This window comes from Crocodylus siamensis, chromosome 8 (genome assembly GCF_052110815.1).
Source record: "Crocodylus siamensis isolate JL-2025a chromosome 8, ASM5211081v1, whole genome shotgun sequence".
Classification (NCBI taxonomy): domain Eukaryota; kingdom Metazoa; phylum Chordata; order Crocodylia; family Crocodylidae; genus Crocodylus; species Crocodylus siamensis.
The window spans coordinates 79,525,313-79,549,832 of NC_143402.1; the positions used below are offsets into that span (position 1 = coordinate 79,525,313).

The 24,520-nt window shown below is 59.0% G+C and overlaps 3 protein-coding genes across 5 annotated transcripts; 1 reads left to right on the top strand and 2 right to left on the bottom strand.

Annotated features, from left to right (window-relative positions):
• Window positions 1-5,420: 5,420 nt before the first annotated feature.
• ARHGDIA (Rho GDP dissociation inhibitor alpha) lies at window positions 5,421-14,500 on the bottom strand. Its single transcript, XM_090060493.1, has 6 exons — window positions 14,345-14,500; window positions 8,711-8,924; window positions 8,224-8,307; window positions 7,677-7,753; window positions 7,510-7,573; window positions 5,421-7,076 (listed from the first exon to the last, which is right to left on the bottom strand). Exons 2-6 carry the CDS (start codon window positions 8,901-8,903, stop codon window positions 6,877-6,879), a joined length of 618 nt encoding a protein of 205 aa, XP_089916619.1. The 5' UTR covers window positions 8,904-8,924; window positions 14,345-14,500; the 3' UTR covers window positions 5,421-6,876.
• ALYREF (Aly/REF export factor) lies at window positions 14,437-22,275 on the bottom strand. Its single transcript, XM_090061601.1, has 4 exons — window positions 22,231-22,275; window positions 21,956-22,087; window positions 19,534-19,681; window positions 14,437-14,573 (listed from the first exon to the last, which is right to left on the bottom strand). Exons 1-4 carry the CDS (start codon window positions 22,273-22,275, stop codon window positions 14,437-14,439), a joined length of 462 nt encoding a protein of 153 aa, XP_089917727.1.
• Window positions 22,236-24,344, top strand: ANAPC11 (anaphase promoting complex subunit 11). 3 transcript variants are annotated; one of them, XM_090060395.1, is made up of 3 exons: window positions 22,236-22,661; window positions 22,960-23,097; window positions 23,169-24,344. In XM_090060395.1, the coding sequence occupies exons 1-3, from the start codon at window positions 22,274-22,276 to the stop codon at window positions 23,312-23,314; spliced, it is 672 nt and encodes a 223-aa protein (XP_089916521.1). In that variant the 5' UTR covers window positions 22,236-22,273; the 3' UTR covers window positions 23,315-24,344. The 3 variants fall into 3 exon arrangements, with proteins under 3 accessions (XP_089916521.1, XP_089916522.1, XP_089916523.1); XM_090060396.1 differs by having other exon boundaries at window positions 22,236-22,607; XM_090060397.1 differs by having other exon boundaries at window positions 22,553-22,665.
• Window positions 24,345-24,520: the final 176 nt, after the last annotated feature.

Below are 24,520 nucleotides of genomic sequence, written 5' to 3' on the forward strand. Positions count from 1 at the left end.
GGCCATGCCGAGCCCGGCTGCCCGCGGGGGGCGGCCTCGGTTCCTTGGGCCAAGCCGGGTCTTTTATGAGCCCAGTAATACGCGGCGCCGCGCCCGTGGCACTGAGCCCGAGCCGTCGGCAGGGTCATAGATTTCATAGACATTAGGGCTGGAAGAGACCTCAGAAGATCATCGAGTCCAGTCCCCTGCCCCAGGGGCAGAAAGTCAGCCGGGGTCAAAGGATCCCAGCAAGATAAAAGTCCAAATGTCTCTTAAAAGAGTCCGGAGTAGGTGCTTGCACCACCTCTGGTGGCAGTCTGCTCCAGGCCTTGGGGGCTCACACTGTAAAGAAGTTCTTCCTTATGTCCAGCCTGAAACGGTCTTGGAGGAGTTTGTGACCGTTTGACCTTGTCATCCCTTGGCGTGCTGTGGTGAACAGGTGTTCTCCCAGATCCTGATGCACACCCCTTTTATACTTATAGGCAGCCACCAGGTCCCCCCAGTCCTGTGCTTTCCAGGCTGAAGAGTCCCAGGGCTCTCAGCCTCCTTTCATAAGGCCTATTCTCTTGCCCTCTGATCATGCACGTGGCTCTTCTCTGGACTCTCTCAAGCTTCTCCACATCCTTCTTGAATTGTGGAGCCCAGGATTAGATGCACTACTCCAGCTGCAGCCTCACCAAGGCCGAGTAAAGGAGGAGGATGACATCCTGTGATTTGCCTGACAAGCATCTGTGGATGCAAGCCAGGGTTTTGTTCACTTTACCAGCTGCGACATAGCATTGGTGGCTCATATTCATCTTGTGGTCAATCATGACCCCCAAGTCCCTTTCGGCTGTGGTGCTAGCAAGTGTAGTACTGCCGAGCGTATAAGTGTGCTACGGGTTTTTTTCCCCAAGGTGGAGAACCTTGCATTTTTCAGTGTTGAACGCCATCAGGTTTCCATCCGCCCATTTCCTGAGCCTGTCAGTGTCGGCCTGGATCACCCTTCTGTCCTCAGGTGTGAACACTTTACCCCAAAGTTTGGTGTCATCGGTGAACTTGGCCAGTCCGCTTCTGATATCAATGTCCACATCATTAATAAAGACATTAAAGAGTATGGGCCCAAGGACAGAGCCTTGGGGGACCCCACTGGTGATGGCGCACCGCAATGATTTATTTCCATCAACTGGCACTCTCTGGGTTCGACCTTAGAGCTAATTCCCCAGCCATCGGACTATGATGCGGCCGAGGCCGCAGTTGCCATGTTTTCCATGAGATGATCATGGGACACCAGATCAAAGCCTTTTTTAAAATCAAGATATATGAATCAATCTCTTCTCCCTTGTCCAGGTGATATGTCACCTGGTTGTAGAAGGAGATAAGATTGATCAGGTAAGACCTACCTGACCAACAAAACTGTGCTGGCTATCCCTCAGGCTGTTGCCATCATCCAGTTTCTCAAGAATGGTCTCTTTGATAATTTTTTCCAAGATCTTCCCCGAGATAGAGGTCAGGCTGATGGCCCTGGATCTACTTTCCTCCCTTTCTTGAAGATAGGCACCACATTGACCTTTCAATCTTCGGGCACTACACCAGAGCGCCAGGAGCTCTCGAAGATCCGTGCCAGTAGCCGGGCTATGATGCTTGCCAGCCCCTTGCATATCCTGGGGTGTAAACTGTCTGGGCCAGCTGACTTGAAGGTGTCCGGCCTCTTAACATGCTCCTTCACATGATCTACACTGATGTGGGGTAATAGTTCTCCCTCACCCTAGCCATCCCGTATGGGGCCTCCAGCACAAGCTCCGACGGGTACTTCTGCGCTCTGCCAGCAGCAGTGCTGGACTCTGGCACCACACAGGGGCCCTTCATCTCAGGCCATCCCCGGGGAGCGTCCCAACAGCAGCATCCCAGGCTTGGACCCGCGGCCCTCGTGTCCAGGGCCTGGCCCTCAGCTGCAGGCAGTGCCCATGGGGCCAGAGGAGCTGGGGCCTGTTGCCTGTGGCGCTTTCTGCTGCATCCGCCCAGGCGCAGCCAGAAACAAAAGGCCCGGAGCAGGGGGGGCATGTTCCAGCCTGGATCCCTGTGCAGCATCCAGTGGAGCTACAAGCCAGTCGCTATGACCAAATGCAGCAAGCAGCCGTCGGCCGTTGCACTTCTGGTCTCATGGGCATGCTCACTTTCTCCCTGCGGTATCTCAGTTTGAGCAGCCCCAGGCTGGGGATTCCCCCTCTGCCTTTCCTGAGCGTGCTGAGGCGAGTGTGTCCTGTGCACGGGCAGCATCCTGGGGCAGGGAGCTCCCCAGTGCATCCATGTCTTGCAAGGGGACTTGCTGCCTCTGCCCCAAGCTCATCCACTCAACTGACCTGGTGTCCCCCTGGGCTCCGGGCTCCTGTGTTGGGACAGGAGAGCAGCAGCTCCTCAGCCCTCCTCCTTCACCTTCCTCATAGTTTCATAGTTGGTCGGGTCAGAAGGGACCTAAGCAGATCATCAACTCCAACCCCCTGCAATGGCGGGAAAAAGTACTGGGGTCAAACAACGCTGGCAAGTTGTTCATCCAGACTCCTTTTAAAGACCCCCAGGGTAGGAGCCAGCACCACTTCACTTGGAAGTTGGTTCCAGATCCTAGCCGGCCTGACCATGAAGTTATGCTTCCTGATGTCTAGCCTGAATCTCCCCTCTGCCAGCTTGTGACCATTACGATAGTGCTCAGGGGAACAGGGACTCCCCAGTGCCTGCTGGTCCCCGCTGGCAGGTGCAGCCCTGGCCACGTTTTCATCCCAGCTCCCCCCATTGACCTCCCTGCCCTGCTTGGTAACCCTTGCTCCTGCAGGTCTTTGCACCCCGGACCCCTGTGCGGGCAGGGACAGCCGCTCCCCTCAGGACACCATGCTGCAAGGCTCAGCCTTGCACCTGGGCTATCAGGAACAGGCAAGCGCTAAGGCAAGGTAAGGCCGGAGCCAAGAGGTCACTGGCACCTTGGCAGCAGCCCAGAGGCCCAGGGTGGCCCTGGGCTTTCAGTGGCTTCCTGCATGTCTATGCCTCAGCTGCCTCCAGGAAGCCCACCCCAGCCCCAAGCCTCCTCCAGCCCTGCTCTGCTTCGTGTCCCTGTGTTGGCTTCCCCACAGCCCTGGGGTGCAAGGGGCCCCGCTCGACTCTGCCTGTGCTGGGCTGGTTGGCTGCTGCCTTCTGACTTGCAGGTTGCTCAAGCAGCAGGCGCCCAGACCACAGCTGGATTTCCCCACACGGCACCGTTAGGTGCAATAACAGACGGGCTGTTGGAAGCTGCAGCAACCCAGGCACCCCCCCTGGAGAGTGGGGGGTGGGGGAGCTGGCCAGTGGCTGGGCAAGGCTGCAGCCCCTCCAGCGTGGTAGCATGGAGCGGGCAGTGGCCAGTCCCTTCTGGGGCCCTGGGACCAGCAGCTCCGGGCAGGACAAGGAAGCGCTGCAGGGGGACTGACATAGACCCTGCTGCCAGAGCCGTTGAACAGATGCCCAGGCCCGGAAGTGGCCTGAGCAGAACCGTTGGCCGCAGCGTGGGCTGCTCCCTGCCAAGAACCGCAGGGGGCCTGTGCTGCCTGGGGAGGGGCCCCTGCCAGCCCACCCCTGCAGCGCCTCTCCAGCCAGCCCCTTCCCTGCGCTGGGCCATCCAGGCAGAAACAGCTCGTTTAAATGGCCATGCTCCATGCAGAGGCAGGAGCTGAGCCAGAGCTGGGGAGGCAAAGGGAGCAGGGTGCCTGCTGGGGCAGGGGAGCTGGGCCTGGGCTGTGCTCGGCTCCGGAGCTTCCCTGGCAGTGACTGCACCTCCCTTGCCCAGAAGCAGCTCCATGCTCCAGGCTGTGCAAACAGGGCCCCCTTTGTGCACAGGGCGGAGGGCACCTCAGACATGGCACCAGGGACACGTCACTGCAGGCTCCAGTGCCACCTCAGCGCTGTGAGCAGGGGGCAAAGTCCTGCCCAGCTGCAAGCCAGCAGTGCCAGAGCCACCTGGCCCTGGCCCCTGCCCTGCAGCCCAGGTGTTCACAGGCCAAGGGTCAGGTAGGGGTGGGACATGCCCTTAGGAGCAACCCCGGTGGCCAGGGCCTTGCACAGCTTGGTGGCAGGAGTGCAGCAGCAGAAGGAAGAGGGGCTGGGGCATGGCTGTGCCCGACCTCCCCGTGGCCCTTGCTTACGCTTGTGCCCTGCATCAGCCTCCCCCACCTGCTCCCACCCGGGCTATGACCAAGCCTCAACGAGCCCAGCTGCACACCAGCTCCTGCACTTCCTGGGCTGGTCACTGCCATTGTCACTTCAAGACCCTTTACAACCCCTGGACCCCGCCTCAAAACACACACCCCTCCTCACTGTCAGGGTGTCCCCGCCCCACAGCAGCTCCTGACACTTCTCCAGGTACTGGAGCATCTCCCATTGCCCCATGCCCCCAGGCAGCCCCCGCGGCAACCTGCACAAAGCGCCTTTATTGCAAAGCTGAACAAGTTTCAGTGAGAGTACAAGCAGAGTGGAGCTGGCACCATGGGGTGACCATCATCCTGCACTCCTGCCTCCAGCCAGCTGCTGCTCTGGTCTCAGCTGCCCAGGGTGAGGGTGCTGGGGCAGGTGCATGCCTTGCCCATGGAGGTGGGGAGAGCACAACCCAGTTAGGCCTCCTGTGCATTGCTGCAACAGCTGGCCCCAGGCCCTATCCAGCCAGCTGTGCACAGGGCCCAGCTCCGCTATGCACCAGAGGCCACAGTTGTTTTTCAAGCCGGCAGCTGCTCTGGGGCAGGGGTCATTGTGATGCAAAGCGGAGGGGTGCTGCACACTGTTATGCAAATCCCAGGGCTGCGCCGCCCCAGGGGACAAGACCTTTGCACGCAGGCCGAGAACAGTGGGAATGGTGCAGGGCTCTGAGCCCCTTGGGCAGCCCCAGGTGGGACCTGCTCTCCAGCAGCCCCTGGCACCTATGCAGGGAGCAAGACAACCCACCCAGGGGCATCTGCCACCTCGTGGAAGGCTGGGCCCAAACCAAGGCAGGGAGTCCAGCAGGCCAGGCCTGAGGCAGACAGCTGCAGCTGCAGCTGCAGGCAGAGCTCCCTAGCTCTGGTGCACAGCCTCCCTCAGGCCCCTATGCAGCCCGTAGCCTTGAGGCTTCATTCAGCTAGTGGGGCCCAGGGCAGCACAGAGCTCCCCAGAACCATCCAGGCAGAGGCAGGAACAAAGCCCAAACCAGGATGCAGCACTGCGCCATGCCCCCCAGCCAGGATGCAGCACGGCCCACAGTCACCGCACGCAACAGCAGCACCCACTCAGTACTATAAAGGACCCACCTGGGAAGAGCAGGACCACCACTTGGGAGGCAACACCTCTGCACCAGGCCCCTGCTCCCTGCAGAGCACCACCCAGCACTTACAGCAAAGCTCCCCCCACAGCCAGGGGCAGGTCTGCTGCTTGCTCTCAGCAGCAAAGAGCAGAGGGACACAGGCATGGTCAGTTTGAAGGGTTTATTTAACTGTCATAAAAGGGGAAGCCGATGACGATTCCAACCTGTTAATCCGGGTCAGGGATTTACAGACAAGATGCACCAGATCCAATGAACAAAACCTAGCTCTAGAGGGAGAGGGAGGAGCTAGAGGCAGGAGACTGTAGCTACGAGAAAACCACATGTACTTGGTCCCAGTTCTGGTACAACCTCTGTGTTAAAGCACCTGGCGAGGGGTGCGAGCTGGAACATGCCTGTCCAGTAGCCAGAGGGGCACAAGCCCCCTGGCCACAGGACCTGGGGGTGGTCAGGATGGAGACAGTGCTGCAAGGGGCTGGGGGGAGCTGCTCTGGGACACAGGGGAGTAGGGAAAGGAGTCTACTTGTCAAGGCAATAAATAACTGATAGGCCAGGCACAAGTCTCAAAGGCAGAACAGATACGTAAGGCATTCACCACTCTGGAACCTGCGTCCATTGCAAGCTGGGGGCTCTCGTGAGTTATGGAAGCAGCTGCAGAATGGGACAAGTCCATCTTCCAGCCTGGAACTGAACCAAGAGGGGCAGAGGCTGCTGGGGCATCTGAGCTTTGCAGCCCTTCCTGCTTGGAGTGGAAGTAGGAGGTGACAGCAGCACCAGCGCCTGTCCAGCTGCCCCTTCAGGCCCACCGAGGGGCTGGGGCTGCACTGGGCAGGGCTGAGCAGAGCGCTGTGCTAGCAGGCCTGGGAGCCTCTGCCGGCCAATGCTCTGGACAACCTGGGGCAGCTGGCTGGGAGCATCTGGGACCTTCCACAGCCTCCACCTCTTGCGGACGGGATCTTAGGAGGAGAATGAGTCCAAGCCAGGAGCCACCTGAAGAGGGACTCGGGGCATGACAGGCAAGGGCATCATGCAGACAGACACTGGGGCAGGCGTTTAAAAAGTGTAACAAGAGCAGGACCCCCTCCCTCGAGGATGCACGTTACACATTAAGGCATCATGGTTGCAGGGGACAGCCACAGATGGAGCCACCGGCACCCTCAGGACGTGGCAGCACAGGACGGGCAGGCCACAGACATGATTTTAGCTCACAGAGGGGTCAACGGCTGCTTGGCATCATGATTTCCTTGGCCACTGGGGAGGCACCAACAACCCTGGCCTGTGAGCAGAAGCACTTGGAAAAGCCTCTTGCCCATGGGACGCAGGGGCCCTCCCTCCCCTTCTGCACCTGCCTGGGGTTTGTCAGGAGCAGCAGCAGGGCAATGGGAGGGTGGGGAGCTCCCACCTCCGGCCTGGGGCAGAGACAGACATAGGGGCTGGTGGGTTCTGTTCAGCGGTTCTCTGGGGAGAGGATGGGACAGGGGTAGGGCACAGCGCTCTGGGCAACTTAAAAGGAGGGAGGGAGGGGCTCCAATGTCAGCACTTTGGTACAGGGGGGGTTCTACCGTAGCCACGGTCTGATTGGCTCTGGGGTTGGCAGGGAAGGCCTAGTCCTTCCAATCCTTCTTGATGGTCAGGTTCCACTCCCAGGACAGGTGGTCAGTCTTGTCATCATCTGTGAACTTGGACTTGATGTTGTAGTTTCCCCGGGCCAGCATGCCCTTGGGTGCCTCCTCCATGGGGGTGAGGAACTCATACTCCTCCCCACGGGGACCGTAGCTGCCCACCATGTACTCAGTCTTGTCAACTGGAAGGAAAGTGAATGGGAGGGGAGGGGTAAGAGCCTTCCCAGAGCCGACAAGGCAACACCGAGTGGGCTCAACACCTCCCCTCCATGCTCACAGCAGCCTCTGCCCTCTCCCAGGAGCTGGCGGGGCTCAGCAGAGCGCAAGGACAGCCCCACTGTATGCAGATGCCATCTCATTCACCACCACATCCACCCCTCACAGCTGCTGGCCCCCACCAAGAGCCGACCATCTCCCGCCAGGCCTGGGCCAGTGACAGGCTCCCTTGCCGCCTGGTTCCACACCAAGGCTCCATCTGCTCCAGGCCAAAATAATGGACCACAACTAGGGCTGGGAACACACCCGAGACCCTTCCACAGCCCCTGGCTGTAGGCTGCCCTCGCAGCTACCTCTCTTCACTATTTAAGGCTGGGGGAAGCTGGAGAGGACACTTACTTTTCACCCCTTTCCTGAACGTGTGCTGGATGTACTTCAGCCCCGACACAATCTCCTTGTTCACCTGGAGACAGAGACATGGACAGTGCAGCAGCAGGGCCTGGCCCTCCCCACCCTATGGGCGCAGCCAGCTGCCCACACACAGGCCCTGCCCAGCAGTTCCTTACCCGGAAGGAGATTTTTATCCGGTATTCCACACCCTCCTTCAGCACAAATGACTGCTTCTTGTAGCTCTCCAGGTCAGCTGTGGGGTGGACAAGATGGCTCAGACCCTTTCACACTGCCTATAGGTCAGCTAGGAGCTGGGCTCCATACAGACTGAGCTACCGAGCCTGAGGCACCAGCCAGGAAGTAGTGGCAGAGCCTGGATTCCTGACCCGTAAGGTCCCCATGAGGCTCTCATCAGCGTGAGGGTGCCCGAGCACAGCTGGGAGATCCTGCAGGGCTCTTCCTCCTCCAGACCAGCCTGCAGGGCTCAGGGGTGGAGTGAGCACTTGCAGAATGGCTCAGCAGCTCCCCCAGCTGGTAACAAAGCCTCTGCAAGCCACAGCCCTCCCCACCCCAGCAGGAGCCAGGAGTGCTCCACAGAGCCCAACCTTACACTTCCCACCAGAAGGGCAGGCAGGTTCTAGCCAGGACTCCTGCAGACACATACGTGGAGCCAGCCTGGCAACTCTCCCCTGGGAGGAACCTGGAGCGCCACCCCTCACTCACCTGTCAGGTCCAGCTCAAGAGGGCCAGGGGCACTGGCACAGACCAGTGTCAGTTTGGTCACCACCACATTGGGGACAGTGGGATCTAGAACAAAGGGGAAGCAATAAGCAGCTTTCTTGAGATGCCCGGGACATTGGGCCCCAGGAGCCGGCCCACCCATGCCCTCCCCACCAGGCCCTGGGAAAGCAACTGCCACAAAATGGGTCTATCTGCCATAGAGTCCCCCAGTGCCCAGCCATCCTGTAACGCTGTCTCAGGGCCTCCCACTCAGCAGCAGTCCACAAAGAGAGACTGATGTGGAAGTTTTGGTGACCGAATCCAGCCAGCCACCCAGCAGCACCCAATCCTGTGGCCCAGGACATACCCAGGCTGTAGCAACATACTCAAGCGCAGGGGTAGGGTGGTGCTGCGCAGCACTGCCTGCTTGGCAGCTCTGATGGAGCCAGGGTGGGGCACACGCATCCCACGGACCCACCCCGGGTCTCACCTGTCGTGATGGTGACAGCAGAGCCCAGCAGGGCCTCCTTGTACTTGCGCAAGCTCTCGTCATCCTTGTCCAGCTCCTGGATCTCCTGGATGCTCTTCTGAGCAGGTGGCTTGTAGTTAACAGAGTGCTCGTCCTCCTCGTTCTCTGCAGCGATCTGGGCTAGCTGCTCCGCTGTTGGCTCCTGCTCGGCCATCTTTGCGCACGTGAGCTACACCTGGAGGAGGGCAGGAGCTCAGTGGTGCCACCTCCCAGCTGCTCTAGGCCATGGGAGGCTGGGGGGCTCTTCCCAGCACAGCCCATTTCCTCCTCCCATGTCTAGCCTTTGGAACGGGCTGTGGGATGTCTCCCTGGGACACAACACCCTGGCCCCCAGCAGCTGCATGGGACCCTCCTTCAGTGCCAGGAACCAGTTGCAGGCAGCAGACAGGACTGAGCTCTGCTGGCTCAGTTATCAGAACACTGGCCTGGCTGGACCCAGGCAGGGTGAACACCCCTCCCCATCATTACCACCACCGCTCCCCAAAATGGCTCAGAAGAGCCACCACCACACTGAGCCCTCAGGTCACTGCCTAGAGAGAACAGAGCCTGCCTAGAACAGATGCCCGCACCCAGGGCCATCCGGGGGGTGGGGGTGCAAATAGGGGTGACCACCCCTTGGCCTACACTTTGGGAAGCTCCACAGAACTGAGCAGAGTGGCTGCAGCGACTCCATGCCACCGCTGGCTTTGTGTGCAGCTGCTCACTACTCCCCCCACTGCCACCGATGGCAGCAGCTTTGGGTCCAGGGCGTATGGGATCGGAGCAGGGGCAGCGCCCCGCATGGGCTGACTTGCCTCAGGCCCTGCACCCTGCTTGGGTTTGCTCTGCCTGCACAGCACAGGCCCTGGGCTCACAGCCTCAGCCACCACGGGTCCTTTGCCCCATCAGGCCGTCCCGAGCCTAGCACTGACTGTCCCCACAGCAGAACGCAGCACATGGCTCATCTGAGCTCATGCTGGCCGGTTCTAAAGGTCAAGCCAGACCAGCAACTGGCTGCAGCTCCTAGATTAGCAGCCATGGCGTTGGCCCGCTCTGCACAGGGATTGGGAGGCTTTGCACGCGACTCTGGTCAAACCCGTTTGCTGCTGTACGCCCAGCCATGAGCTGCTGCCTCCTCACACCCCTGACCTTTCAGAGGCCCTGGGAGAGACAGCAAGGGCAGCTTGGGCCAAGACTGGTGCTACAGAAGAATGTGAAGCCCTGGAACTGCCAGGGCCTCCCCACTACTGACATCAGCTTCCTGCATCCAACTCCCCAGCTCAGACCCAGCCACTCCCCACTCAGCGCTCCAGCCTCGCACTCAGTGCTGCCTTCCAAAGCTCTGCATAAACAAAGTCCAAGACATGACAGGATCTTGCTCACAGCACTCAGGGCCCCTGTCCAGAGAGCAAGGAGCATCGCGGCACTGCAATAGGAATGCCAACTAGGCACGTTCCCCCCACAACCAGACAGTGCAATGGATGTGAACATAAACCCACTCCAATGCCAAGGTGCAGGCAGGGTGTGGGAGCAAGCAGGGAAACGGCCTGGGCACGTAGCAGCAAGGGGAGCCAGTGCCAAGCCCGGCTGGAGTGCAGAGGCCTGCCTGGCACTGGCGGGACATTCGTCAAGCCTCTGCAAGCCCACACCTGGGTTCCATGGGCCAGAGGATCGGCCCAGGCCCCAGAGCTGCCCGTGCCTTGTTCCTGGCTGGCCCGTCTGGCTCCCGCTCCCAGCTCCAGGCACTCGCACACTAGTCACCAGCCTCAGCCTCTCGGCTACACTGGACTGACTGGACTCAGTCAAGCCTTTGCCAGTTCTCCACACCTCTCTCCATGCTCAATACCCCCACAACACGAGGCCTGGGGGTGGCTGCTCCAGGTCTCTCCCCACCACTGTGCACTAGGACCAGTCACCCTTTCTCCCCCTTCATGCAGCCACATCAGCCCTTTCTGACCCAACACTGGGGGTTCATACCAAGTTGCTTCTCTGTAGAACCCTTCCCCAGGTCCTCGCTGTCCAACATGCTGTGCCTCTGCAGGCTCAGCTGTGCTCCCGGCCCCAGCACCAGATCTTGCATTTAGGCTCTGCCAGTGCTCAAAGGTGCCGGGCAGGCTGAGCCATAGTGACTACTCTGCACAGCAACTTGCTGATCACCAGGCAGCCCTCCCGCCCACAGCTCCTGGCAGCAGAGATTACACGTGTGCTTCCAGAGAGCTGGTGCTCTTAATCACAGTGGGAACAGACCTCAGCTCTTATCCCTGCTAATGTGCATGGGAAACGTGCCCAGCTGCCAGGGCTTCCCCACAGGCAAGCACTCCCAGCCAACCTCTGACTAGGCCAGCTGGGCTGCTGGAGGCAGACGGTGCCTCCCCTTACTGGGGTGACATCTGCTCTGCAACCTCCTCCACCTGATCTGCAATTCCAGGCCAAGGACCCCTCCCAGCTGCCGCCCTGTTGCCCCTGCACCGACACAGCCCCCACTTGCCTCCAGGCAAAGCACTCTCCACACCAGAGACGAGCTCCAAGGGACAGGAGGCACCTTAGCCAGGGCAGAAAGGGATGTATGGCTCCCAGCAGGCCCGGGCTCCAGCCAGAGCAGAGCACCTGGCAAGCCATCAGGCCCATGGGCCGAGCCAGCACAGGCTGCAGCACTCGGCAGGGAGCTGGCATGACAGCCTGGGTGTGGCCACATGTTTTGGCCATTACTGGGAAGCAGCCTTCTGTGAAGGGCCAACCCCTTATGTCCAGCATCAGGTAACCACCAGCCCCAGCACTGCCCCCCTCCAAAGCAAGCCTGATGGCCCCCCCAGCACCATGCTGCACATGGTTGGGACTCCTGTGGGTACCATGGGCCCCGGCACCCCCTGCCAGCACTGAAGGTGAGGACAACTCCAGGCCCAGCAAGCTGCAGCTCAGGGAAGGACACCTCAGTGCCGAGTCCTTGGGGCTGCCCACCCCAGGCAGGGCACTGGAAGCAGAGTGCTGCTGTGCAGGCAGAGGGCAAGAAACTCACCCGGGCCTGGGCTGGTGGTGCCGGTAGGGGCCACATGTGCCCAGCCAGGATAGAGGGGCCCAAGGCTCAGCACAGCCCACCCACCCTGGAGGCTCCCGCTGCCACCTCCTGCCCTGCCTATCCCCAGCAGCTTATTCCAGCCCCCCCACCCCCCCAGTCACAGCTCCTTGGCAGTTTCCCCAGGGAAGGCGCCAAACCAGGCAGGAAGGAGACTCCCACAAAGCCTCCCTGAGGCCGGGGCTGTTCCTCCAGCTGCTGAGGGGAAGTGTCTACACAGCCCAGGTTTGTCGGACAGAGAGGGCTGGTGGCAATGTGCCCTTGGCCTCTGCTTCCTGGTGCTCAGAACTGGGCAGAGACCACACTGCCAGGCCACCCAGAGACTGACTGTGCCAGCTACCAGGGCCCCCCTGAGGCCCATGCTCAGGTGTCCCAGCTGCAGTGAGGCACCTGCATGACCTCCCAGCATAGACAACCGCAGCTTCTCCCTAGCTGCTGACCTCCAGACACAGGGCCTAACAGCCGCCACAGGGGCAAGGGGCACCAATGCATGGAGACTCCCCACTCAGGAAGTCTGGGCTCCTCACCGCTTTGCAGGCTCCCACCCCGATCAACAGCTTCCATACCTCACGACCCCAAGTTGTGTTACTGCCTGCCAGTGCGGGTGACTGCAGGCCGCTCCTCTCCCACAGCATCAGGCAGCACCCGCCTCCTCCACACATGAGACCTTCCTCCAGGATCTCCCCAGACCAGTGGGTCACAGGCCTCAGGCACCTGCTACAGCCCTGGGTTCTCCCTTCCCAGCCTGGGAAGGCAGATCAACGCAAGGGAAGCCCTGCCAACATAAACAGCTGCAGGCACCAGCACAAGAGACTCTGGGACATCTCACACCACATGCAGCTGCAGGGATTCTCCTTGCTCCAGACCTCCCCCAGCCTGCACACACCCTCCTTAAGCTGTTACCGTGACAACCCAGAGCTAGCAGCACTGCAAGGAAAACCCCCCAGGAAACCCTACATGCACCTGGGAGCTGCCTTTCGCAGACAAACCCATGGAGCAGCTCGGCACCCTCCTTGCAATACAAGCCTGGTAAGGGAGCTCGAGGGCAATGGGGCAAGGCCTTTCCCCACAGCAAGCCTTGGCCCTCACCATCGCAGCACCGACAGGGAAGTCAGTCACCAAGCAGGGGGGAAAAATGATTCATCAGCACTTCCCTGCAGTCTCAGCAGGGGGCAGGACAGGGCTCTCAATGTGCTCCAGCTCCTGCACACATGTGGGAGGAGGCCAGAGAAAGCAAAGCCTGAGCCTCCCAGCAGGAAACCGCTCCCACCCTTGGAGTCCTGTCAGATTCCCCTGGGGTCTCTGTGCCCACCCACCCTTGGGCACCCTGCAGCCAGGATCCCAAGGCTCTTGGCAGACAGCCCCACTAGGGACTGCAGCTGGTGCACCTGTGCACTCAGCGAGAAGGTGGGAAGCCACAGGCCCCTCCAGCCAAGTGCTCAGTGACAGACAACTCAAGCCAGCCCCAGGACACCTTGCTAAAAGGTCATGCTGTCCGAGGCCCGGCACGGAGACAAGCCAGCCCAGCCAAGTGGGCTGCGGGCGAGCTTCCGACACCGAGCCATCAGCCAGCCACAGCAGGCACGGGCATGAACAAGAAGTATCTAAGCATCCCAGCCCCACATGGCTGCCTTGGAAATGTCGCCCGGCCTCTGCTCAAGTCCTGGGCCTGGAGGCAGGGACAGCAAGGGGAGGCTGGGGGGCACTGAGGCAACTCCGAGGAGCCAACGACAGAGGCAGCAGGGCCCCGCAGATCTGGCCTGGGGCCCTGCTGGCCAGCCCCAGGTCCTCGCAAGCCTGGCACTGGGGAGGGGGCAGGAAGCGGGCAATGAATGACACTGGACCTGCAGCACCAGCACCTCCATCATGTGCTTTGGTGACCTGGTTTTGACATAGGGAGCCTGCTGCGTCCAGAGCTTGCCTGAGGGGCTTCCTACACAAAGCGGAGGCGGCCGGGCCCCAGCCCAGAGCCGAGCCAAGCCGCACTCGCGGCCCCACCAGCAGGTCCGCCCAACCCTGCCCTGGCCTGAGAGCGAGGAAGGAAGACGGCCTGGGCGAGCCGCGGCCCGCCTCCTCAGGACCCCGCTCCTGCGGAAGCGGCTGCGAGGCCGGCCTAGGGGGCGCCGCTGCCTCCGCACGGACAGGGAGGCGCAGGAGAACGCGGCTGCGAGCGGAACCCGAGCGGCGAGAGTGGCTCGGCCGGGCCGGGGGTCTCACGGGCCGACAGCGGCTCATGGACCCGCGGACGCCGGGCCGGGCGTTTGTGGAAGGGGCCCTCGCGCCCCGAGCCCCGCCCGGGCAGACACGGGGAGGGGACAGGCCCGGCGAAACCCCTCGGCACGGACGCACCCCCGCAACGGATCGGGGCGGGGAGCCACCGTTACCCCGGAGGCGCCCCCAGGCCCCGCGCGAGGAGGCCGCGGCACCAGCACCGCCGGGAGCGGGACACAACGGCCCCGCCCGTAGCCCGGGCCTAGACCTAGGTCCGGTCACGAGAGGTCGCAGTCGAGGTCGCAGCCCCGCCCCGCCCCGCCCCGCCCTACCCGGCCCGTTCGCTGTTCCGCGCTGCACTGACACCACCGCCCGGATCCGCCCCGCCGCCGCTGCGCGCCCTCGCACTTCCGGGGCACGCCCGTCACTTCCCATTATATGAGGCCGATCCCAAGTGCCTCACTTCCGGCCCGGCCCGCGACGCCCTGATTGGCCAGACGGGTCTGGGCATGCGACCGCTGTGGGAGGGACCATAGAGCTCGGGCGCCGGAGGGAGCGCCCCTGAGAGGAGCATGGCGGACCGCCAGCAACCGGAAGCGCCTGTCGCGATAGAGCTGAAAGCGGCAGCCTGAGCCCTGCCCCTGCCGTGACGTCACCGGGCGGGAACTAGGCAGGGGACGGATCGTGGCAGCACGCGGAGCGGCCCCGCCCGACAGGGGCCCCGAAGGAAGGGGGCACACGAAGCCGCGCCGAGAAACGAGCAGAGGGAGCAGGTCACTGAAAGACCAAATCTTTACTGGGCCCTTCGGAGCCAGACTTGGCACAGTGGCAGGGTCCGGCCGAGATGCAGCAGGGCCAGCACTGGACCTCTGCACTCCCGGACCACTGTGCTGTTTCGTGTCCGCGCAGATGTGTAAGTGCAGCAGGCATGCAGAGGGGGCTGCGCACGCAGCTCGCACTGACCCTGGGGAAGGAAAAGAGCCAAGGCAGAACAGTGGCCTTCTCCTGAGGGCAAGGGACTTAGCATTATATTTGACAGAGGCCTGCCCACTGCCTCCCACCCCCTCACACTCCTACAGCCCAGGCAGGCTCTGTTCCTGGGTTCCAGCTGCAACAGGAAGCAGACGTTTACAGACTTAGACACATTTCTATTTTATTATGGCAAAGGTGAAAAAGCCACCTCCACCCAACAGGCAACCAGTAAAATTTTTCCCAAAAATAACTCGGTACAAAACAGGTCTGTTTCAGAATTAAAAAAAACCTTTACATGAGTTTAAAACCTATTCCAAAACATAAAAGTAAAACAAATTCCGTCCTTGATAGTAGTAGCCACAGTCGTACACCCCTCCCTCTGGAGAGCATGGAATGAGATGTCTGGAGTCCTTTCCATGCACGGGATGTGCTCGCTGCTTTAGCTGGTGTCCATCTAGAACAAGAGTGAAGTGCAATTGCAGTGGAGGCACATCATACTCGCATTTAACTTACACAAATTCAACTACGCACGCTCGGCGTATAGTTGAATAACAATTTAAATAGCGCAGGCGCTTCCGCCCATCTTTCCACTCAATGAGTGAGCTGTTCCCTTGTTCCCCCCGCCCCCATGTTGCGCCTCACATACATACACATCACAGGTGGGGCTTCTTGGCCCCTCCTCTCGCTGTCCCCAGGATAATATATTTTGATTATATACAATTTTTGCCTTACGCGCTGACTTTAGAACCTAACCCCCATGTAAGATGCGACTCCACTGTACTCAGCTTTGCCGTAGACAAGACAAAGAGAGTGCTCAGACAAAGCTTTCCTGTTCAACCTGAGCTTGGCCAGAGCTAGAAGCAGTTGAGGTCACGATTTGTTTAGAGCTATTTGCATCCCTTGGAACATACCAATATGGGAAGAAAGGGTCAAACGCAGAAATGCATTAGGTGTGAACCCGTTTAACTGGGCACATTTTTACAGATTCCATAGACATTAGGGCTGGAAGGGATCCTGGAAGATCATCATTTAAAAGTGAAAAGACTGGTGCATTTTTCCAAGGTGGCCAAGACCCTGCTCTTCCTTGTCCTCCTTCCTGGCACCCCTATCTAGTTTTAAAAGACCCCATTTCATTTCGACCACCTGAGGGGGAAGCGCACCACGTCCCATTGGTGGTACTATTCCCTGCCCCTCCCCACCAGAATTCCAGCCCCAGCTCTCCTCATCCATCACCCTCTTATTTTCTCCATTCTTCCCCGTACTGTTTAAAAGGCAAGGCACACCCCACCCTTCTGATACAGGAAGCGGGTAGTAAGAGCAGCCCCCCTAAATTATGAAGCACATAGTCAGTCTGGTGCATGCTGCATTACTTGTTTTTAATATTAGCTTCACATTAACAGATGCCCATCTTACTTTTCTGTGTCCTGCAGGTTTGGTGTCCACAGTACAAACAACTGCAGAGACTGCCCTGGAGACGGGTACCCACCAATCTACTCATGGCAGGGCCCCCCAGAGCACATTGGCTTTTGTCTGCCCCCACCCCCAGACTCCAGTGCTCCAGGTTGGGGGCTGTCATAAGGCTGGTAAACAGTTTTTCAGGGCAAGGTTGCCATGGCAATGAGAGAACAGGGCTCAGCAAGCAGCAGCCAGGGGCAAACAGCCCGAGCAATTTAGAGGAAACAGCTCAAGACAGGAGTCAGAGAACCTGGCCTGTGCCATGTGCACCTGCAGGCGCAAGAGGCAGTTGAGGTGGGTAGCATAGGTGGGACTATGGGCTACCAAGGACACAGGAGTTAAAGATGAGGTGTTATGCAGGGGGCACTTCTACCACCACAGACAGTGGCAGTGGCAACATACTGACATTAAACCATCGTTAGGTTTCAGATATTCATAACACCACCTGGGAGAGAGCACTCCGCAGCACTGCTGCTCAAGCCTGGCTGCAGCCACAAGCATTCAGCTCACAATTTAGTAGTTTCTTTGCTACAGCAAAGCACTAGTAAAATAAGCCTTCAACTGCCAGTCATGCTGCTGGTGTAGATTCAGCATGGGACCTGGAATACACCAGGCCCTTGCTACTTCCTCCTTGCTTTGCAGATGTGAACCAACATCACGCTGACCCTGTAGTGACAGTCCTGTGTGCCCACTGCTGCATTTTCAGCAGCTGCTCTCCTCAGGACTAGGGACCCGTGTCGCTTAACCCCGCCAGCCCTTTTAAAACATCCCTGGGAACAACCCCAGTATTCTGTTCACTCTTCTTGAACACTAGTCCCAACACAGATTGACCCTTGGTGAAAACACTTCCAGTGAGGACCCAGCAGCTAGCTCTGCTGTGATATCGTTTAAGCCTGTTCCAAAGCTAAGCTTCCAACTTGTGAATTAAGTCACATGGGGTCAGGCCAACCCCATTTCCCTCTGCTATCACTGTAGTTCTGTCAGAGAGCCATCAAGTTGCCCATCAAGATGTCTTGTACAAACCCATCATGCTACTTGCTGCTCGTGTCTTCATTATCTGCTAAATGCCTGGAAATGGTTTAATAAGAGTTTTTTTCCAGAACATATTAGACAAAACCTGCCCAGTTCACTCTTATTCTGATACAGGCACGTTTACTCCGCTTCATTCTTCACATACCTCCCAATTTGCCATTTAAGACTCCAGTCCTTGCTAAAAGACAGTCTGTTTGTCAATTGCTTCTCCTTATCTAGGAGACTTTCATATGGCACATGTTCATTAACAGGAGCATGAAAGCCTCACCAGTCTAAACCAGGGTGGGCAAATAATTGGGCTAGAGGGTTTTGGTGAGCTGTTAAAAGCTAGGTCAGCACCCCTGGCCCACAACAGCTCACCAGAAGAAGTCCTCAAGTGATAGATTACTAGACTGGTCCGGGGGGGCGGGGAGGGGGGCACGCACCAGACACAGAGAGTCTCCATGGAGTGTGGCCCAGGACCCCCCCACACTCAGCTGGGTGAATGGGATGGGGCTGTGGGCAGGCAGAGAGCAGGATGGGTGGCCAGGTATAAAGCTGTGATCTGCTCCCAGTAAGGCCCCCATGATCCTGGGCCTGATCCTACCCATCCCACTTCTAGAGACTGCCCCCTGCAGCCCCATCCCATTGCCCAGCTGAGTGCACCCTACCTATGGGGGTCCTGGGTCCATCTCCATGGAGACCCCTCCCACCTCTGTCTTGCGGGGGGGGGGGGGGGGGGGGGGGGGGGGGGGGGGGGGGGGCCGAGCGGAGGTCAGGGTATCAAGGTCCAGTGGCAGCAGTAGCTCCTCTGGCTGGCAAGCAGAGTCCAGCCACTGCACTGCCCCAGCCCTACTGCATGCCTGGTGGTGGCAGAACTGACCATGTGTGCTACACAGTCCAGGCTACCCACCACATTTGGAGTTAGGTGGGGCCAAGGGACCTGCTGCAGACTGAATAAAATCCCTTGGCAGGCCAGATCCAGTCCATGAGCTACATTTTGCCCATCCCTGATCCAAGCTGTTGTAGGTAATGGATCTGAAGAATTGGATGCCTCAGCTAGTCTGGTACATCTCCTAGTGTAATCATAGGCCTGCTTTCTCCTTTGGAACAGCTCTACTGCATGCATTCAGTCAGTGGAGGCTGCCCTGTTGAATTCGGTTGCTGGCTCCTTTATTTGAAGGGGCGGGTGGACAACACCAGATGTGCCTCCAACGATGCAGACCTTCTCTGCTAGCCTTCAGAATCAGGTCATAGTAGGTCAAGCTCTTTGCTGCAGCTCTTCCCCTCACCCACAAAGAGAGTGGACCCAGATGTTAACAGACAGTAGTAATGTGGCTGCAGCACTGACAGGAGAGTCTGGCCCAAACAGGCCTCTGCCTGCTGAAAAGCTGGTCCTAGAGGGCCACTTCTTACTTCTGAATAAGACAATTCGGGAACTGGGTACTGACCAGTCTCAAGGAGACTCATTTGGCCCATCATTCTGGCAAACAGCTGTAGACTGTTGAGGACTGATGTGCACATACAAGCTCCACCCAGGGAGCCTGTACTTACCCTGGCATTGTAAGCATCCAACTGTGCATCTAATTCTTCTGCAGAGAGTTGCTGCTTTGAACTTCTTCCTGTTCCTCTGCCTCTACCTCTGTTCCCACCACGGCTACCTCGTCGGTTACTACCTCCACCACCAAATCCTGATCCACGGGTTCTGGTCATGCCACCTCTGTTTACACTGTGAAGCAGAGAAAGCAGTTCCGTTAGTCAGGGCACAGTCCCACCAAACCCAGCCACAAGGACAATGCTGCAAGGACGGACCTGAAGCCCGAAGCCATCTTCCTACAGAAGCAGGCTACGCAAATTCACTGCCCATGTGAAAAGAACCATTCATCCAGGCCCCATGAGACGAAACATCTCACCTTTGTACTGGTCTCCTCTGTGTGTCTATCTGTGATGTGACCAGTTGGATGTTCATGGGGCGCCCTGGGAGAGGGGAAAATGGAATACAAATTTCTGCCAGTGACACTGGCAACTAAAATCCTTCCCCTGCCGAATCAGGTGTCCCCTGGAAAGAGCCAGGCACACTCACCATCCAAGGGGACACCATTGTACTGCTTCATCGCCTTCAGAGCATCTGCCTTTCTTTCAAAGTGTACATCTGCCGTCCCTAAACTGCGTCCAGATCGGTCATAATGTACTGCCGCCTTCTTCAAGGTCCCAAACTCTGCAAAGAGTTCCTGAATAACAGAGAGAGGGGAGCTGTTCGCACTGGCTGAGATGCAGAGAAGATATTCCATAACAGAGACAAGCCCAGAGGAGGGGAGGGGAAGGCAGCATCTCTAGCTGTGGCACTAGTTCAGGGGTTCAGTTGCCTTTCAAAACATTAAGTGACAGCCCAGGAGAGTGTGCGTGCGTGCGTGCGTGCAAGGACAGAACTCAAAGCCACAGGGGCAGCAGCTCCAGAAGATGGCGTGAAAAGCAGATCTACGTGGTCAGGTTCAATTAGACTTTGCTCGCTGGACCGTTTACATGTACCCACCAAAACTGCTCTTGGGACACTGAGCCAACTCTTCCTTTAGGGGAACTTTGTACATCTGATACAGAGATCAAACCAATAATCTTGAGCTCAGTGACACAAGTCTGCCACTCACCTTGCTAGGAGCCAGTCACTGCTATAAAGCTGCACTAATTCCTAAGCAAGCCCAGAGGTTGCGTGGCAGTTTTTAGTGGAAACTCCTCTGGCAAATCATGTGAGAAAAGATCTAGTCAGTCATTCTGAAACCTAAGGTGATGCTCCAGGCTCTCTTGCTTTCTGCCCCCAGCAAACAGAGGGGGGGACAGGCAGCCACAAGCTTTGTACAGCAAATTCTGTATTTGAGTAAAGCAATTAGCAGTAGCTTGCTACCTGGTCCAAAGTCTGTTTCTAACGCACCTAGCTCCCACTGAAGCCCAAGCATGCCAGCAAGCAGCTCACTCAGAGCAACACTGTGTGCACCTATGAACAGAACAGGAACAAGATCTCAGACCTACTTTGAGGCTGCCACCAAGAGTGACCCAGGCTGTCATTTCAATGCTGTGGCCTAGATTCCTGAGCAGCAAGATGGGAACACCTACCTTCTTTTCAAAAGGGCTCTGAGATCCTTGGATGGGCAGCACTACACCCAGACGACCAATCGCTCTAAGGCCAGTAGAACTACCAGCAGGCTCCAAGGCCTGTTTCTAGCTTCCATCTGTCTCATACCACATCTGTGCTGAAGCCGTGCCTGCCCTTTACCCTAAGGGAGGTTGTGCCCACAGCCATGAGAAGCTACTTGCATCAGTTACTTCCACAGGAAGTTTTCACTGCACTACAGACTTCAGTAAAAGCCAAGGACAGAGAGCACTAACTCTCCATGGGACAGTAACTGAGCTTTCATTGCTGCCAAGTCACCCTATGACCAGAATGTAAGCAAGTCCTGCTAGACTGCAGCTCTGCACTGACTATGTGTAGAAGCATTGCTCTAGCTCAAACCCAATTCCACATGGCTGCTCAGATCCTGTCAGCCTAACGGAGCCAAAACACTTTGAAGGCAGCAGGACTACAAGATGTCACTATCTGTCCATGCAAAGAGCCAGTATTGTACAAACTCCTTTGCAAGGAGGATTCTAGGCTGAACAGCTGTGCATTTCATGTTGGTGCCGTAAGCAAACTTTAAGATTTGCTGCAACAGGCAAAAACACAGTCAGTTCTCATTCAAGTTAGCAGGAAGCGACTGAAAAGACTCTGGCTAGGGAAGTCTTTGAGAGGTTGGCCTTACACTTTAAATCATAATTTCCAGGTCCCTTGAGAGGATTTAAGAGATGTGTTCATTATCCCTGGAAAGACTCAGCCTAAGGGCTATTTGGTGCTAAAGCTTTTATCAGAATGGCTGAATTGGCAAAACCCTTTCTGGGGATGCAGCTTATAGCCAGCAAGAGACGAAGCACCAGCTGGAGATGACAATTCTCCCTCGCTCCAGAAGACGCAGCGGTGCAGGCAGGGCTTTATACAATGAGCCTCTACACAGACCCTTGACCACAAGTAGGAACGCACAAGACTACTGCGTTTCAGCTAAGATTTCTTGGCTCCTTTCCACGAAAGGGGAAAGTGCTGCAGACACTAGAGTAGGGCAGAGCCCCGTGCTTTCCTGAAGGCGGCTAAGTCCTTCCCACACAAAGCACATCCCCAGTTGGGTGCACCAAGGAAGTCCCGTTCAAGTGAAAACAAGCTTTAGCCAAGACAATGACTTCAGAGCAGGGAGAAGAGAAGGATGGCGGGAAGGGGGCACAAGGAGACCCCAGAGTACAGCTGCGAACGCAGCGTCTGTAGGCACCTGCCAGCCTCCACCACAGGGAAGGGAGCACCCGCCCCAGCCCACCTACCCCACGGGCACTGAGCTCAGCGTGGGCGATACCCCTGGGCACAGGCTGACTGGCGTGGCCCCACAAGCGCCAGGAGGTGCAAGGAGAGGGCCGGATGACGCGCCACCTACCTGAATGTCTGCATCAGAGACGCCAAAGTCCAGGTTGGAGACGAGGAGCTTCCCCCCGGTCTCCACGCCCGCACCCGCGCCGAAGCCACTGTCAAACAGGTCATGCTGCCACTTCTCGGGGAGCTGCTTGGGCTGCAAGGGGACAGGCGGGCTCAGAGCCCGCGGTCGCGGGGAGCCGAGCGCGGCCAGGGCTTCCCCGCCGCCAGCGGCCGGCTGAGGGCCCTCTGGGCCCGGCCGCGCGAGGCCCCGCCGCCCCCCGCCCCGGCCCTGCGTACCCGGCTGTAGGGCGCGGGCCGGTTCCTGCCGCCGCCACGGGCCATGAGCGGCCGGTTTCGCAGGGGGCCGCCGCCAGCCCGCCCGGCCCCCAGGCCGCCCCGGCCGGCCCCCCCTCCACGGGCCGCGCCGCCCCGGCCCCGGCCCCCACGGCCGCCGGCACGCCCGGCCCCCCGCTGGCTGCGGTTCAGCTTGATGATGTCGTCCAGGGACATGTCCATCTTGTCGGCCATGATGGCGGCTCCGCTCCGGGCCTATACTTCCGGCCGCGCTGCGCCCACGCCGGAAGCGGAAGGGGCGGAACAAGGGAGGAGGCCGCGCGCGCGGGGCTTTATGGGGCCGCCACTTCCGGGGACGGCGCGCGCGCGCGGGAGAGCACGTGAGCGGGGCGGAGCTGCTGTCGCCAGTCTCTTCTGTCCCGCGTGGACTGGGGGCAGGTGTAACCCCAGGGGGTGGCAGATGGGACCCGGGGGCAGCACGTGGTCGCGGGGGTGTTGGAGGGCAGATGTGGCTCCGGGGGCCGCACGTGGTTGCGGGGGGTGTTTGGGAGGCGGATGTGACCGGGAGGGGGCAGTACGTGGTCACGGAGGGCGTTGGGGGGGGGCAGATGTGACTGGGGGGCGCACCATGTGGTCGTAAGGGGTGTTAGGGGGCCAGATGTGACCCAAGGGGGGGTAGCACGTGGTCGCAGTGCCTCAGCTGGGTCCTGACCCTCAGCGGCCCCCTGCCAGGCGCCCCTGGGAGCCGGCCCCGCAGCAGCATGAAGGTGAAGATCAAGAGCTGGAACGGGGTGGCGTCCTGGCTGTGGGTGGCCAACGACGAGAACTGCGGCATCTGCCGCATGGCCTTCAATGGCTGCTGCCCAGACTGTGAGTCACCGCTCCCTGGCCCCCCACCCCCAAGCGCTCCCTCCTCACTGACTGCTGTCCTTGCCTCCTAGGTAAGGTGCCCGGCGATGACTGTCCCTTGGTGTGGGGCCAGTGCTCGCACTGCTTCCACATGCACTGCATCCTCAAGTGGCTGAACTCACAGCAGGTGCAGCAGCACTGCCCCATGTGCCGCCAGGAGTGGAAGTTCAAGGAGTGACGGCGGCCCCTCACCAGGCTGCCGCAGGCCTCTCCCTGCAGCCTGGAGCAGCAAAGCGTTGTTGCAGCGTTGGTGTCCCAGGCACTCACAGGGAGACCAAGCAGGCACAGTCCAGGCCCCAACACACTCCGACTTCCCGCAGATGCACAGCAGATCCTGGCTGCCATGAGCAGTGAGGATGTGGCTACTACATGTCTAACACGTTCCCACTGTTCCTGCCAGGACCCCAACCATAGGCAGTCGCATCTACACAGCAGCTCTTCCCTCCGTGCTGCCAAAGCTGGTTGGCTTTTCCTCTGCCCTGTGCCTGTAGCGTCTGTGCAGCCCCCACTCACCTGGGTGAAAGGGCAGCAGGACATGGTGGATCCCGTATTGGCTTTCCCGTGGCGGCCATCAGTGCCTCCATGAATATGCGAGTCCTTGTTTGGGCAGTGAATGTGGAACACCCCACACCTGATGTTTTAGGAGGTGTTGCTACTGCTGGCTCCGCTCTGCCAGACCCAGACAGGAATGTCTCGTTCAAATGCCAGGAGGCTGAGAGAGTTTAGCTGAACCTTTCCCCTGCCTGTGCCCTGAAAAGCCCTCTCAGGCCTAGCCTGACTCCACCTTCCTCTGGCCTCTGGGAGGGCTCTGGTAGCTGCCTCAGGCTGTTCCTCCTGTGCCTCCATGTGCGAGCATCCCATGTTCTGTTCCGTTGATCAAATGCTCTTGCATCCCCTCAGCTGCTGAAGGTTTCCTGGCGCTGCTTGTCGCTCTGCATCCAAGCAGGCTGCTCCCATGTGCAAGCAGCCGTGGGAGGCTGCTGGCTCTGAGTGTTAGCATGAGTGCCAATGCTGCCGTGACCTGGAGGGTCAGGGGCTGCAGGCTGGGCATGCTCCTCAGCAGCAGCATCCTGAGCTCTCTGGGTCTCGGCTGCCAGCCTGATGAGACCTGTTCCTTGCAGGGAGCCTCCAAGCAGCAGTAGCATTGGCTAATTTCCAGCTGCGACGTGTTGGTACCTGGATTGGTTTCAATAAACCCTGGGCTGTGATTCATGGCTCTTGTTGCTCCTTGCTGTTGTGGGCCCAGGGGAGCTTTTCTGAAGGCGGCTGCTCGCCCACAAGCGCCGAGGGGGCGACTGAGTCCATGCTGTTGACAAGGACTCTTCCTGGATGTGCAGCCAGGTGGCAGGATGTGACCTGTGGCCCTGCTGTGGCCGTGCTGCCT